Raw genomic sequence first — 16,453 nt, forward strand, 5'->3', positions numbered from 1 at the left:
CAGGAGACTTTGGACCCTTACTTCTCTCTGTATTCTCAGTGGCTTGCAGGAGGAGCGTCAGGAGCTGCAGATGTCCTTCGTCACTGGTGCTCCTGTTCTCTCCCACCCCTATAAAGAAATGCAGTACTAAGACAGCACACATGGGCATAATTTTAGGTGCTTCTTGTTCTATCTACTTTCCTAACATCTCTTGTACCAATTTTTTAGAATTTTTGTTTAGAATTTTTGTTTATATTTTTATAGTGCCCTTCCATACGGCTTTGGGCGGTTCACATATAACATTGTGGGGTAATTACATAGAATATTGCAATGAATATAACAATCATAACATAACATGTCAACCAGAACAATATTTAAACAGGAGCAGGAATATTGACACAGCTTTGGGCTGGTCAGATTCTTCAGTCATGGGAGGGATTCTGGGGAGGCAGTGGGTGTTTTTGGCTGGTCGGCCTCAAACATGCCTGGTGGAGGAGCTCCCTTTTGCAGGCCCTGTGAAATTGTGAGAGTTCGGACAAGCCCTGATCTCTTCAGGGAGCTCGTTCTACCAGGTGGGGGCCAGGACTGAGAAAGCTCTGGCCCTTCTTGAGGTCCAATGTGCTTCTCTGGAACCAGGGATCCACAGCCAGTTGGAGGTGGTATTGAGTAAGGCTCTTTGGGGAGTATAGGCAGAGAGGCGGTCTCTCAGATGCACTGGACCCAGACCGCGTATGGCAAAGGTGATTACCAAAACTTTAAGCTTAATTCAACTGGGAGCCAGCCATGTTTTTGGAGTATAGGCCGGATGTGGGATCTCCATTGTGTATTAGTGAGAATCCTGGCCACAACCATGGAGAAGACCACTTCCTGTCTTTGGCTGTTGTTGTTCGTGACCCATATTAAATACTTACACTTCTGAAGAAAAGAACATTGCACAATAATGCATGAACGTTCCTATTATTCCTGGCATCTCCTACTATTGTTGGCAGGGAAAGTGAGTTTATGTGTAGGCAGGTAAGCATTTTAAAATGCAGCTTTGAAAGTTTTGCCACCCAAGGAGGGAGAACAAGAAGGATATGAAAGTCATATGGATTCACCCAAGCATAATATTCAGTGACCTGGTTCCCACACTGGAGGAATTACAAAGCAGCTAGAGAAACAATTCAATTATATTGGAGTATAGCAATATGATTATAGGTGTTGCACAACAAAAATCTGCTCAGATCACCCAGCAGGAATTCACGACGGCTCCTTGTTGGATTGGGAGAGAATGGGAAACTGTACATGCAGTTCCCCAAAACCATATAACCTGTCTAGAGAGAACAGGTCAAATGAAATGGACCCTTTCCTTAGACCTCTTATTGTCACTTATTCATTCTGATATTTTTGTTCTAACCCTAGTCTCTCAATTCAGAGTTGTGGAAGATTTACCATCCTTAACACTATTTTGCTCCCTTATATATTTGGGAAACAGCCTCCTGGGAGGAGACTGTCCAGGGCCCAGTCCATCCTGGTCCACCCTGATTGGCCCTCGCCCTCCAGCTCCCACCCTCCCTCCTTGCCTGCTAGAAGCCTTGTGGCTGCGGCCTCCATTGTCGCCCACGAGGAGAGAGGCAGCAACAGGGCTTTGTGGCCTGCAGGTACTCTCCTGCTGGGAGGGAGCCGGGGGGGGGGGTAGTTTGCAGCCTCCATGCGGGCCCCAAAGCCCTGTCACCGGTGGGGGAGGGACTTTCCACTCCCTTTACCTTACTTTGCGGGCCAAAGGGAGCCGTGGCCACCCTCTCATGCCCTCCTGCCTGCCGCCCCTTTCAAAGTCCATTTTTAAAATGGGCTTTGATACTAGTGTATTTTATTGTGGTAGGGGTGCTTGTTTCTGGTGAAATGATGTTATTATCAAACTGAGAGTAGGAGGAATCTCTTTGGATTATATGCTTAGAAAATACAGCCTTTACATTATTTCAGTACTATAATGTGTATTCAGATAGGTCCCAAATTGTCATGGCTTGAGTTTGAAATTTTGAAAGTAAACAAGTAGAACATGTATAAAGGTGGCTGCCTCAAATAGCTGGCCATAAGATCAGGTTTTTGGCATTCCAGTGGAGTTTGGTACACCCATTTCCAGTAATGGTCTGGGGGGAAACATTAATAGTATCTTAAAACTGTTTGGAAAACTGGGGTGAGAAGAGTAATTAAATATGTTCCTTATTAAAACAGGTTTGTAGTGACACCTGCCTTCAAGTCCTTTTCTCCAATGACAAAATTATTCTCCCTCCCATTTCCTAGCAGTTTTGAACTGTATGCTACAACCTTATACCAAGAAACATCATGCAATAGAAGAATATAGTGCACCAATTAAATTGACAAACAACTTAGTGTGATTATAAAGTTTAGCTACATTTTAGATTTAGTACATAGGCTATTCACCCAACAAAAATTAGCTATTTCTTCAAATGCTAGTGATATAGCTACACACCAATGCCATGCAGTACATACCTATTATTGTGACAAAATTCTAGTTCAGTAGCATTTTAGAGACCAGCAAAAGTTTTTCATGAGTTGGAGCTCACTTCATCAGATACAAATGAGAGTAAAGATCCATGAGCTTTGTGTTCAAGTCAGAAGGTGGGAAGAGCATTATAAAAATGCGCCTGTTGGAGTTGGGATGCAGAACTAAAAGACAAAAACTTGATCAGTTAGTGGGGTATGAAAGTATTGCAGTTCTAATTACTACACCTGTTCAATGTGGAATCACCCGGTCCCATCCTGTACCCTCACTGGACTTTGCGGCATATCTGCCCTCATCCAAAGAGACAAAGGGTTTAAAGATGTTGGAAACCTCGCAGCCATCCCCCTCCTCATTTCCTGTGCACTTTTGCTGCCTCACTATACCATTTCTGCCAACATAATACCAAGGCTTTTGGCTTGCACCCCCCCCCCCCAGAAGTAACATAATCACCCACACCCTTCATTCTCCTTTTGTTCCCTCTCCTTTCTTTACTACTACAACAGTGGCTCTGCCTCATGTAGGCCGGAAAGAAGTGCAGGAGCAAAGAAGAAAGTCTGGACTCACTCGCCATATCATGTCACAACTGACTCCCCCCCATTGATTTTTACACCCATGGCCTACCTTTTGAGTCCTCCAGACAGAGGTGGCCAGTTCCCTAGCTTGTGGCCATATCCATTAAAGAAGGAGAGGAAAGGCCGTGGACTCCCTCTGGAGCTCCGTCAGATCCTCAGTGGTCCACGGATCCCTGGTTGGGAATCCCTGTTAAAGAACAAAATAAAAGCAATATGATATTTTCCACTTTTATGTGAACAGCTCAAAATGCTTCTCATAATTTCTGTTATAATTGTGTGGATTTGATAGCAGCATCATACTGCAGATATGGGACAGAAGGTGTAGCTTTCCTAAAGTGGTTTTCCTAAATCTACTTATTGAATTCATGGCAGAGATGAGAACTGAACTAGGGGAGCACAGCTAATCTCTTAGAAACTACACTGTACTAGTACAAGGACTGGGAGCTTGAAATAAATGTAAATTGTCTTAATTTCATCTCTTTTTGTAGGAGAATCTATAGAAGGTCTTCGAGAGAGTGATTACCTTTTGATTCATTCATGTCGACAGTGGACAACAATTACAGCTCATAGTCTGGAGGAGGGCCATTATGTCATAGGGCCAAAGATAGAAATCCCTGTGCATTATGCTGGTAAGTGTGGCTTCTGATTTGAGACTGTACCAATTATATCAGCTATTCTGGCAAATGAAAAGAAAATATTTGCTGATGAAGCACAGAATAAGTTATTCTAGCAAAATAAGTACAGACGAAAAACTGCAGTGTATCCTCCCCACAGGTATTTTTGTGAATAACTTGTGTCATGAAAAATTATCCTAAAGATTGCTTTGGAAAATGTTCAGGTGTTGCCTGTTTTATGTCCAAGACGCTATTTAGCACTTGGCAGCCTGGTTGTGTCTGTGCCTGGCAGTTACTACATGCTTCTGAATAAACATAACGCCTGAAAAGATGCCAGTTGGAGGCTCAGTTCTGATTTATTTTCTCTTGTAAACAGCTATTGTTCCTCCCTTCTGTCTTCCTTCTCATGCTGTTGCAAGTTCATACATACCCATCCTGTCAAGTACAAAGAGATCCCTGTTGCCATAAAATGAATGCAGTGCTTATTAATGGTTAGACTCTTGCATCCTTAGGTAGGTGTCCTGTTATTCCCCACCGCCTCATTGGTTTGTAGGTTCACCAAACCCCTTTCCAAAGCAGATTCCTTCAAAGGTACAGGTTGTTGATTAAATTTCCCCCCAGCTCTCACTGAGGCCAATTCCTTCAATGACTTTGAAAACTGAGTCAAGGCTTCAATTCAGATAAACATTTTCAGAGTAAAAGTGACCAGTTGACTCAGATACACTGTGTCTTAAGGGCAGACATATTTAAATAGTGCATCCTTGTCTTTCATTAGAAGACAAAGCATGTTTCTTTCCTCTAGAAAATAAAAGGGGGATGAAGGAGTTCCTGGCTGAACTTGGTGAATTCCCAGAGTGAATGTGTGCAAAAAACCTGACTTCTTTTTAATAAAAAATATATGTTTATTAGAGGAAATTTAGAAAAATTAGTTAACCTCTGAACTTGGCATCAGGTGGTTCAATCTTAGTTACTTGCAGCCCTCATTTCAAAAATCTTTTTTCTGTTTTTGCTACAGTTCCATAGACGCAACCAGTGAAAATTCAAGTTAGCATAAAGTTTCTCCATCACCAGGCTCAAATATAGCGTTTTGGTCTAGTAAGGTCAGACAATCAGTTTGACCAATCATATGTCAATCTTGGTGGAGTCTTCCATATCTCTCACCCTTATCCCTCCCTTCACCAAACTCCAGGTTCTCACAGAACTAATTGCACCAGGCCACTTAGTGTCTTTAAGAATAAGACACTGCCTGTGAACATCTGCGAAATGGAAGTCTTTACATACCACACCTTAACCCTTGGGAGGGAGGGTGAAGGTTGCTTTATCTGATGTGGGGGCTCGGGAGAGTGCTCTTGTTGGAGTAAAGAGGCCCTCAGTGGACACATAGCATCGTAATGACAAAACTGAATGTTGTTGCTGTTCTCTGCTATTGAAAGTATAAATCCAGCAACTGTACAAGATCACTTGACAGTCCTTTTCTTGAGGTATTGTTGTATTTAATTGAATTTTAAGGGCTTTATAATTTGACTAGAAAATAAGCCCGCTGTACTCTAAATACAGTGGGCGCTAGCGGTTCGTCCTGGCCCCCCCCCCCCCGCGGCGCAGCCTACCTATAGGAAATGTAGGTGGTGGGGTAGGAGGCGAGGCCCCTGTTGATGGGCCAGTTCTTTGGCATCCTGCACCTCCGCAAGTGGTCCCTGATGCGCCTCCAGTGGGCGGGCCACTGGGCAAGGGGTTCAGGAGGCTGAACGGGTCTGTATGCAGGCGGGGCGGGGGCGGTGGGCAGGGGCGGCTCCACTGCCACTGGCTCCACCGCCACCACCGTGTCCTCCTGCCGCTGCCATGTCCTCTGGGTGTGTGCGAGCCGGGGGCGAGGTGTTCTGAAGGAGGCCGCGGCTGGAGCCAGCGCCATGGCTGCTGCAGCTGGCCCGTCCTGGGGGCGAGGCAGGTAATGGCGGCTTGCGGTGGAATGTGCGGGAACTGGAAGGGGGTTGGCCACGCTGTGCGCGCCTCGCAATTGGTCCCTTGCCGCCGGACTGACTATTGGAGGGGGGAATGGGCCTATCGGCACCCTTCCTCATCCTGGACAGGGCCCGCCCTCGGGGCCCTTACTGCATTATTTAATCCGCTCCGCTAGGAGCAGTTAAAGATGACTGTATGATGGGAATTTTTTTGTATTCTGGTCGTTGTATATTCTCCAGTCACTTGCTCCAAGAACTTGGGTCTAGTTTCCTGAATTTTGTGTTTCTGGAAGTAAACTCTCAGTGCAGACAAAAATGTAGTTCATAGAGAAGTCGGTTAAAGGCATTTCTGAACCCTAACTGTCTCTATTATGGGAGAAATTAATGACTCATTTAATCAGAACAGTTACCAGTATGATGTGTTGCATGTGGTCCTGTGCCTGGCTTCTGCTATCACTATGTTCCCAGCAGTACTTTCTTTTGCTTTTAATCTACATCAGCACCGTAAGCTGGAAATAGTTATTAAAACATTAACCATCATGGCTTCCTCCAAGAATACCTTCCTTATGAGAGTATAGAATCCCTGGTCACCCCACTCTGCGCTACATTTCTTAGGTTTTCTTGGAGAAATCATAAGCCTTATAGTTATGTTCTGCTGTATTGCAGATATGTTTAAGGAATGCCAAGTAATACTGGAGGATTCATCCATATACATCAGTATACTTAGTATACGGGATGCAGATGCTGAAGTGAAGCTCAAAGTATTATGCTTGCAGAGTAATACATTTTGCATATCTCCCTATCTTTAAATAGCCCGTGGCGCCACGGGCGCCACGGACTAAATAATTCGTTAAGCCCCCTAGAGGTGGGCTTTGTCCGTGATGAGAAAGGGTCCGGGTTGGACCCTTCCTCATGACAGACAATCGGAGGGACCAATCGGCAGGCACGAAGCGCCTGCCGATTGGTCCCTCCAATTCCCAGCCTGAGCAACTGCGAGCTGCGCGCAGCGGGGCTCGCAGTTGCTCCCGGACTGACGCGGCGAGAGGCGCGAAGTGCCTCTCGCAGTGTCAGACCGCCGCCCGAGGGAACCCCCAGCAGTCGCGCGAAGCGCGGCTGCTGGGGCTTCCCTCCCTGCTGGACTCACGCGCCTTCTCCCCTTTCAAAACCCCTTTTTATAAAGGGGCTTTGAAACTAGTTTAATATAAAGACTAAACATAAAGAGTTCAAAGCAACACTGTGGATGCATCTTTTCTCTTTAATAAAAACTAAAATTCTGTGTTTTGGGCAGTTGTGAAATACTTTGAGGAATGCCTGTTATTTTTAATGCACATAAACTTGTCTTTGTGATGATTTCCTCAATGTTAATTCAGTTTAGCACCACCCTTATCCCAAGGAACTTGGGGCAACAAGTATCTTGTATTTTTACCTATTGCATAGGATAGACTGAATGAATGACTTCCTTAAAGTCACACAATAACTCGTAGTCTAGCACTGTACCCCCCAATACCACATTAAATAAGGACATTATGTAACCACAATTGTCATTAACACCTATCAACTTGATTTTTTTGCTTTGTTTCTGTGCACATGTAGGATGTGTGTCGAGCAATCATGTTATTTCCTTCTTGCCTTGGGAGCGTAGTGTGTTCTCTGGATAGCACCTCAGTAGCAAGAGATCCATCCACCCATCCAGTCTATCCATCTTATTTCTTCTTTCAAAAATGACCAGAAGCACAGCTGCATGAGGTGTCGATCATTAGCTATGCAGACAGCCCTACTTCTCATACTTTCCGGTCCCAGCAATTGACTTCTCAGGAGCCCTGGAATCAGAATGCTTTTGGCATAGGGGGGCATGTGGGAGGGAGTAGAAGGTGACCTGTTCCATCAGCCTTATTCTCAAGACTGCTAGGGGAGAAGAAGCTTTTCCTTGAACCATCTCTCTTTCTCTGCAGTATGTGCATATTTGGCTTTGGGGTGAAACTAAGCCATGAAACTAATGTACTGGGCATCGGATTTCTTCTTAATATGATCCTCAAAGATTTTTTCTTTAAAAGCCACATAGCAACCATGCCATGGCATCTGGGCTTTCTGCCATGTGTGGGATCCCTCTTCCTACTTTTTATACTGAACAGTGTTCTCACTGCATCACATTAAAGGAGGTCAGTATCTTTAAGTGTTATGGGGGATGCTGTGCTCTGTACCACTTGCAGAAAGAACCTTTCCTGCATTACTGATTTGATTGTTTTTTGATATATGTATTTAGAAGGTGTTGGTTTTTATACCCCACTTTTCATTATCTAGAGGAATCTCAAAGCGGCTTTACAATCACCTTCCCTTCTTTTCCCCACAACAGACACCCTGTGAGGTAGGTGGGGCTGAGGGAGCTCTGAGAGAAACTACTCAGTGAGAAAAGCTCTAATAGGTCTGTGACTAGCCCAGGGTCACACAGCTGGCTGCATGTAAAAGAGTGGGAAATCAAACCCAATCTCCAGATTAGAAGCTGCCACTCTTAACCACTGCCCCAATATTTGTGTTTATTGTCTATTTAAAACATTTATTAGCATCCTTTCAACCTTATAAAACACAAGTGGCTTTCAATATGAATAAAACAAAAATAATAAAGACAATTTAGAACTAGAATTTAAGGCTGCCATCAAATTAATCAAATACAGTCCTAAATGAACTATATTCAACTGTCTCCTAAAGATTGACAGCGAGGGGACCGGGTGAGCTTCTGAGGGGAAGTTGTTCCATAATCATGGGGATGCCACTGAAAAGACCCTTTCTTGTGTATTCCCGAATAAAGCTTCTTTGTTGATGGAACAGGCTGGAGGTATCTCCTTGTTATCTGAATTCCCCAGAAAGAATTTGTACCCTGTTCTCACCACTGGGGACCCAAAGAAGCTTTTTACTACACTCCCTCCTCCCTTTTACTCTCACAACAAACCTATGAGATGATAGATTAGGCTGAGAGCAGGAAAGACGGGGCCAAGGTTACCCAGAAGGCATGCATGGCAGAGTGGAGATTTGGACCTGGGTCTCTTAGAGCAGTGGTCCCCAACCTTTTTATCACGGGAGACCACTCAACACTTGACAATTTTACTGAGGCCCGGGGGGGGGGGAGTAGTTTACTCCTCTATTCTCAACCATTGCCCTAACGCTCTCTGATCGCTATGGTAATGTTTAAACATCCCTTCAAAATAAGATACATACGCCACAACAATGAACATAAGGAACATTTTATTTTCATGGAAATTTTAACTCATGACAATGACAAATCAATGGGAACCCTGTGCTTGTTTCTCTGCAACGAGATAGTCCCATCTGGGAGTGATGGGAGACAATGACACCCGAAGTGTGTTGTAAAGGGCCGGGGGGGGGGATGAAGTAAAGGGCTCGGGGGGGGGGAGAAGGCGTCCTTCGCGGCCCACCTCCAATTAGTCGACGGACCACATGTGGTCTGTGGCCCACAGGTTGGGGATCGCTGCCTTAGAGCATAGCGTGACACTTCTAATCACTGCTGTCCCAGTGTCATGCAAGGACATAGTGTGTGAAGATAGAGTGAGGCCAGCATGGGCAGTCTGGTCCTTTGCACTTGTTTGGTTCTCTTTATTTGAGAGTTCTCAGGAAAAATGCCTTGCAGTTTCTTGCATCTTTTATGCTTAAAAATGACTAAACCTAGCTCCTTTGGATTACATGGTAATGTATGGTGAATATTATCAGCATAGTATCTTGTTACACTGGAGAAACAAGCAATCAGAACACGTTCCAGCATGTAGCTTGTCTGTTTTTTTAAGACTCCCCTGTTCCTCTTTAATTCCATTTAGTTAAACTGGAAGCCTGTGTCATACACAGGTTTGATGGGTAAATCAACTGAGATGAAATGTCTTTACTGGTTAGGTTGTGAGTCACAAGTTGCTAAAATATTTTTCCTCTATTTAGCCATCACTACATCCTTTGACAGCAAGTTCTACATTTTAATCACTCACTGTGTAAAGAACAAGATGGAAATCCAGATTGGTTGGTCTGAATCAGTACAAAAGAGCAAGAGTCAAGTAGCACCTCAAAGATGAATGAAATTTGTGACAGGGTATGAGGTTTTGTGAGTTACCTAGCCTTTATGTTGCTGCTGGACTCTTGCTTTTTTTCTATTATGTCAAGAAGTATTTCTTTTTGTCCATTCTGTATCTACTGCCCATCAGCTTTACTGGTTGCCCTCGAATTCTAGTATCTTGGGAGAGGGAGAAAATTTACCAATTCTCTCCACCCAATGCATAACTTTATAATCCTCTATCGTGTCCCCCTTAGTTGTCTCTTAGCTGAAAAATTCCAGATTTCAAACTTTCTTCATAGGAAAGGTGTTCCAGTCTCCCTAATCACCTTGGGTCGAGTCTGCATGGGGCTTTTTATGCACTCCCAGCCCGAATAAATCCCTCCCATCTACACTGAATGCAATTTCCATTTTGATTTGGGGCACTTTAAAATTTCCCTCTACAACATGCATTATTGATCCACAGTGAACCTACCTTTCCCCCACAATATCCAAGAGTGGATATAAGCCACAATATTTGAAAAACTGCCATCCGTGTGTAGATTTTTTGTTTTTACAAATTAACTTCCTGCTACAAAGCAGTCTTCTCTGATTGGCCAGAGCATCTGTTCAAAGACTTCCTGGTTCCCGGTTGCAAGGTTTCCCTCCCTGTTTTAAAGTGACTGTGCTCCAGAAGCCCATATTTCTCTCAGCAGAGATTTGCCTCATTCTCTGAGATGCTGCTGGCGGCTCAGGGGTCAAAACAGAAGGAATAAAGCACTAATGCCGGCTGGACTTCACCTGCCCTCGCCCCTCCAGTTCAGGAAAGGTAGTTCAGCTTCATGACCAGCGCTCCCCTGCCCCCTCTGAGCTTCCCTAATCAAGTGCAGAAGGCTTTCTGTTTCAATTGGGGGAGGGGAAAGACCTGGGTTCAAATAAATCTGAATTCATTGGGGGGGGAGGAAATAAGTGCAGAATCAGTCTTGATTGATATTTTATGTCCTTTTTCCAGCTCGGTGATGTCCTTTCTGAGGTACAGTGGCTGGAATTCTGCATCATATTCCAAATGGGGCCACACCGTAGAACTCTAAAGGGGCATTATAATATTGGCTGGTTCATTTTCAACCCATTTCCTAGTAATTTCTAACTTAGAGACTGTTTCTTACCGACTGTACACTTACCAACACTGAACTTCATTTGCCACATTTTCACCCACCCAATTTGTAGAGCTCCTCCTGGAACTCTTCATTGTCATCCTTGGCTTTCACAGACCTGAATAAATTTGTGTCATCTGCAAACTTGACCACTACACTGCTCACCCCCTGGTTCCAATCACTGATGAACACATTTAATAGTACCAGCCTAGATGCTGGTCCTTGTGGTATTCTGCTGCTTACTTCCCTCCATAGTGAGAAAGGTCCATACTCATGATTCCTACTCTTTGCATCCTGTCATTTAACTAACTTTTAATCAGTAAGGGAACTTGTGATCTTATCCCGTAACTGTTGATCTTTCTGAATATCAGATGCTGCAGCCAAACAGAGAAATGCTGTTGCTTTAATGTCTGCTTGTTGGATTCCCCAAAGCAAACCTGCAGCTATTTAATTGAAGACAAACCAGTTAATTCCCCAACCAGTTCACTTTCCAAATCTATTCCCTCTTTAGTTGGCTCAGGCCAAAATGTACTGTTGATTCCATAAATAGAAATAAATTATTCTTGTTCCTATGAACTCTGAAGAACAGATAGCACGTGTTCAAAGCCTCAGGAATAAAATCAATTATATCCCTGCTGGGGGTTAACAGTCGATCTAATCTAATAAAATATAAAAGAAATATAAAACACATTAGTTGTGGATAAAGGATTTTATCACATGAATATCCATAATATTTGGATGCATTTTGACCAAAGCTAGTGCAATAGAAGTTCTTCAGAGCACATTTCTGAGCTCACTTGGAAAATTCCTTGTGCTCTAGAGAAATAGTTAATGTGTTTTCATATTATTTTTATGAATATACATGCAAGTTCACAATTTAAGGAAGTCGGTAAATGCATCCCCAGGATTTCATTCTGATTCAGGGAACTTAAGTAAAGTCATGGGAGCATATTTGTTGATGTCCTTAAATTGCATAATTGGGTAAAGTGCCTTTCTTTCTTTCTTTCTTTCTTTCTTTCTTTCTTTCTTTCTTTCTTTCTTTCTTTCTTTCTTTCTTTCTTTCTTTCTTTCTTTCTTTCTTTCTTTCTTTCTTTCTTTCTTTCTTTCACCTATGTTGTTAGAATCTTGTCTTCTGAGCCAGGCCTTTAACTAGATAATTCTTTCCTTTTGAAGATATGTCTGGACTGGGAAGACTCCATATTTTTAAATGTTTCTGGTTGGTAAGTATGAGTGAGGGAATTTCTGAGGAGAAATGTAATTTAAATCTTTCACCCTTGATAAGTCCTGGAACTCTTTCCACATATTTCAGATCAATTCATGAAAAATTCCTTTGTAGCAAGCAAGAAAGATGTTCCTTGGCTGCATGCTTTGTTGACCATTTGATCATCCGGCCTTCATAAGGGAAGATATTCAAAGCAATTTATTATGTTCCAAGATCAGAGGTGAAGAGCCGGGCTATGAAGTATAGCTATTCCTATTATGAACTCCATCCCCCTTCCCCCGCCCTTTCTCCGCAGTCAACCCTTTACCATTAAAGATATGTCAAGATACAGATGTTTTAAGGACCTTTGGACTTCAGGGTCCAATCAGTTCTTTCCTCTTGGTTTGGCTAAGAAAATACCAATCTGTTCTTTGAATAGATCAATCTTTCCAAATATTTTTGATATAAAGTTTCTGAGAGTAGAAGAGGTTAAGATACTAACGTAGCCAGTGTTTCTGATCTTTTATTTGTGGCAGCTATACTTATTAGGAACCAATGATTGAAGTTTGCTGAATACAATATTGATTTAAGTAATATACCATTTCTAACCTAAGGTACTATTTTATTATTATATTGTTCTTTATTATTTTAATAATATACTTATGGTGTGATTATAATTTTACAGATTCTTGAATGTGAATATAATACCAAAAAACAACATTTTGTGAAAGAATATCAGAAAAAGAGGTGGAAACCTTTCTATAAGCAGAACAAAGTATATTATTATATTAATTGTTACAAATACAATTATTGCTTGTATATATTATTTTAGCTTTTTGGGGAAAGCCACTGAGGAAAGGCTTGATTGAAAATGGCAGAAGCTATTTAGATACCATTTGGGTTTGACCCTTATACAAAAGTACTTTACAATAAAAAGAAAAAAATGCATCAAAACTGATTATAAGCAATTTAGTATTTGAAACACCATCTGGTCTGTCCATCTTTTGGTTTGGACTTCAGAGACTGATCTGCCTTCGTCTTTTCCCAAAAGGAACCTGACAAAAAGAAATTAAATAGAGACAATAGAAACAAATAGGGAATTACTTCCCCGGACCCTCCAAACCCAGATAGCTCAGCTTCCTCAGGAAAAAAAGAGACAGAAGGAAAAGGCAATCTAATATATTCCTACTGTTATGATGGTCAGTTCTTAGTCTGACAAAGAGTGCTTGCACTCGAAAGCTCACGCCTTGAATAAATCTTTGTTGGTCTTAAAGGTGCTACTGGACTCTGATTTTATTGTGCTACTTCAGACCAACATGGCTACTCATTTGAATCTAATTTGAATCTAAGCTATCTGTTAGCAAAAAACAAAGTTTGAGTCCTGTGGCTCCTTTAAGACCAACTAAGCTTTTGTGTGCATGCACACTTCCTCAGGCACAATATGCACATGAAAGCTTACACCTTGAATAAAACTTTGTTGGTCTTAAAGGTGCCATGGGATGTTCTGCTACTTCAGACCAATATGGCTACCCAACTGAATCTAAGTTAGCCAAGGTCAGCCTTACATTAACTGAAACAAATCATTCAAAAATACTGAAAGGAATGAAAGAAAAAGAAAAGAGAATGGATTTAGAGTCTAATTCTTAAGTTGTGTTTTAATTGAGTCTAATTAACAACATTAAAACAAATCTCCCACCAGCAATTACAAGAAGCAAGATTCAGTCAGATGAGCTCTCTAGGTGGGAGGGATCCTGATTTGATTTCAAAACTTGATCTGATTGGACCATGCAGTCCTCGTATATAATCTAGAGTGGTGGTCCCCAACTACCGGGCCACAGCCCAGTGCCGGGCCGCAGCTCCCTGCCTCGGCAGGGCTGAAGCGGCCCGCCCATGCGCGGCCGCAAACGCGCATGCGCGACCTGGCCGCGCATGCGTGGGAGTGCCACACATGTGCGGTATGCGCGGCCGGGTGATCGCTGCTGCCACCGGTCCGCAACCTGAAAAAGGTTGCAGACCACTAATCTAGAGTCTTGTAAAGTCATATATAGAGATTTGTAACTTCTCTGCTTGGAAATTGTATAGGAAAAATCCTTCTGCATTTCTGCTAGTGCATTACTTTGCAGTGCAAATAGATGTGCATGTAATTGCCCATTGGTCTTGAGATTCCTGGTGTGAAAGGAAAATTTGCATGCTGAATGAATAATATTTGGGTCAGGGCAAAAACTTGGCAAGGAGCTCAGTGCATGAGCCAAAGTTGCTTCCTGCAAGGATCATTTAACATCCTTGCGTGAAATGAACAAGAAGGGAGGGTCTGTGCATGTGTGGGTGGTAGGGTGAGACTCAGCAGCTGTATCCCAGCTGGGCAGGACTGCCTCAGCTGGGGGGGTCTCAGACAATCGTAAGGGTTTTAAACTGTTTTTAGCTCTTGTAGTTTTAGCACAGTTTTCAAGAGTAGTGCCTTTCTTACTCGTTTATTCTGAGGAAGGAGCACACCACATTTCATCAATAGATCTAATTCCCAACATAGCCAAATCTGGGGGTGCTCAAAACTGGAAACTGGAGCCATGGACAGACAAGACAGATATTTCTACAAATATGAGAAAAACACAGGTTTGCAAAAAAAAAACAAAAAAAACGTGAAATCTAAAAGCAAATAAAAACGCAGAAGATGTTAGAAAGATAGAACTCAAATGATAGAAGCAGCGTCTGTAGCTTTAACAAACAAATGGCTTCAATGGCCATTGCTAGGCAAGTTCAACAGTATTGCCAGCCTTCAGTCCTTGGTTTCTGTCAGCAAAAGGCCATTCCCAGGGCCCTTTAGAGTGGATTCATTGGGGCCAGCCACCATCCTTGCCGCTGCGCCGTCCAGACCGTACGTCGCCCCAGGACTTAGGCCGAGGGCCGGGATGGCCACCGGGGAGGAGGGTCACCCTACACCGCTGGACTCAGGGAAAGCTGCTTTACCTCAGCCCAGCGACAGCCCTTGCCCGCCCTGGAACCTGCCCGCTATCCCCGCTGCCACTCCCCAGCTGCCTCTCTGCCCGGCGCTGCCCGCTTGCTTCCCACCCCGACCCCGCCCGTCCCTTGGGGGCCTACCAGGCCTTCTTCCCAGCCCCGACTCACGCTTCGGTCCTTCAGCCGCTTTGCCGCCTGTTCCGTGCACTTGTGGTCAGTGCCGCCGCCAGGCCACAAAGCATACATCGCTGCCGCCACAATGCTGCCCCCTGCCGACTTCACAACGCCATTGTGCTGCCGCCTGCATGGCCGCCTGCTGCTGCCCGCACGTCCAGGCCGCGCCCACCAACACCGGCCACCGAGCCCAGCGCTCCGGGCCCGTGCGCCCACCTCCATTATGGCGGGGCGCCCTTCCGCAAAACTGAAATTATTTTTAGTTATTAATTCACCTAATTTTTCCCATGATTTAAATCTGCCTCAATTAAGCAGCATATATTTAATTCCAAACTGGGTAATGCAATGTGAATTAAAAGCAAACCTTAGGTAGGGCACACATGACACACATGAAATGCACTCTTGATACAAGATAAGGCTATAGTTGAGAGTGGTGGACCTAGACAATATTTTAGAAGGTGGGCTCCAAAAATAAACGCTTTAGAAACATTGGTTGGGGCTACACCAAACAGATTTCTCTTGACCACCCGTTGTACAGTATATATTGACCACTGAGGAAGACCCCTGTGGGTTGAAATGTGTTTGGTCTGTTCTTCATGTGCAGTTAGATATGTATTTAATATATTATTGGTGCACTTTAATAAATATCTGTAATAATTTTAATATTGTTTTAACATTGTTTTGCAGCTCAACTTTTGAGTTCCTGACTTTCTCCAAGTAATACAAACCATTCTTGTAGCTTTGTGAAACAATTGTCCACTGAATTGTCAGTTGCTATTTTGTAAGCTGACAGTCAGCCACCAACAATGTTTCTGAGCCTTCCAGGCCATGGTTTATGCCTAGAGTTAAAGAATGCTGTTAGGAAGTGTGGTTGGAATATACACAGTCAGCACCTTCCCCACGGAAACCAGTAGCACTTCATATCTGGGAACCAATACCAGTCACATCAGCCTCTTAAAACAACTGACATCATAGAATTCTCAGACTGTAAATGAATTGTGGTACCAGGCAGCGTCTCCTGGTGAACTGAATCTTGCTGCTTAGGAGTATCTGAAACAAACAGTTATTGTGTGCATCGCTCATAATGCACAATCAGTGAAAGCGAATTTCCTAGAATGTTGAATGTTTCTTCTGTGCAGTGCTGGCTTGTGAGGTGGGAGGGAAGATACTTTTTTACTTCCTTCACATTATCTGAAAACAAAGCAGCACAGGTGCAATGTATAGCCTTGTTTGACCTGGATTAATTTAAAGTCTGTATCTGAGCACAATTTAACTGCTGCCTCAAGTGGGTAGCCATGTTGGTCTGCAGT

At 43.4% G+C, this 16,453-nt stretch overlaps 1 protein-coding gene across 4 annotated transcripts in view; it reads left to right on the top strand.

The window, feature by feature from the left end:
• The window catches only part of GAREM1 (GRB2 associated regulator of MAPK1 subtype 1), an 83,647-nt gene that overhangs the window by 20,673 nt on the left and 46,521 nt on the right, over positions 1 to 16,453 (top strand). For 3 of the 4 annotated variants that reach the window (XM_077352509.1, XM_077352511.1, XM_077352512.1), the window contains exon 2: positions 3,546 to 3,686. The exons of the other annotated variant lie outside the window; for it this stretch is intronic. In XM_077352509.1, coding sequence (XP_077208624.1) covers positions 3,546 to 3,686 — 141 coding nt within the window. The remainder of the gene's footprint in view (positions 1 to 3,545; positions 3,687 to 16,453) is intronic. 4 annotated transcript variants of the gene reach the window in all.

This window comes from Paroedura picta, chromosome 9 (assembly GCF_049243985.1).
Source record: "Paroedura picta isolate Pp20150507F chromosome 9, Ppicta_v3.0, whole genome shotgun sequence".
NCBI lineage: Eukaryota > Metazoa > Chordata > Lepidosauria > Squamata > Gekkonidae > Paroedura > Paroedura picta.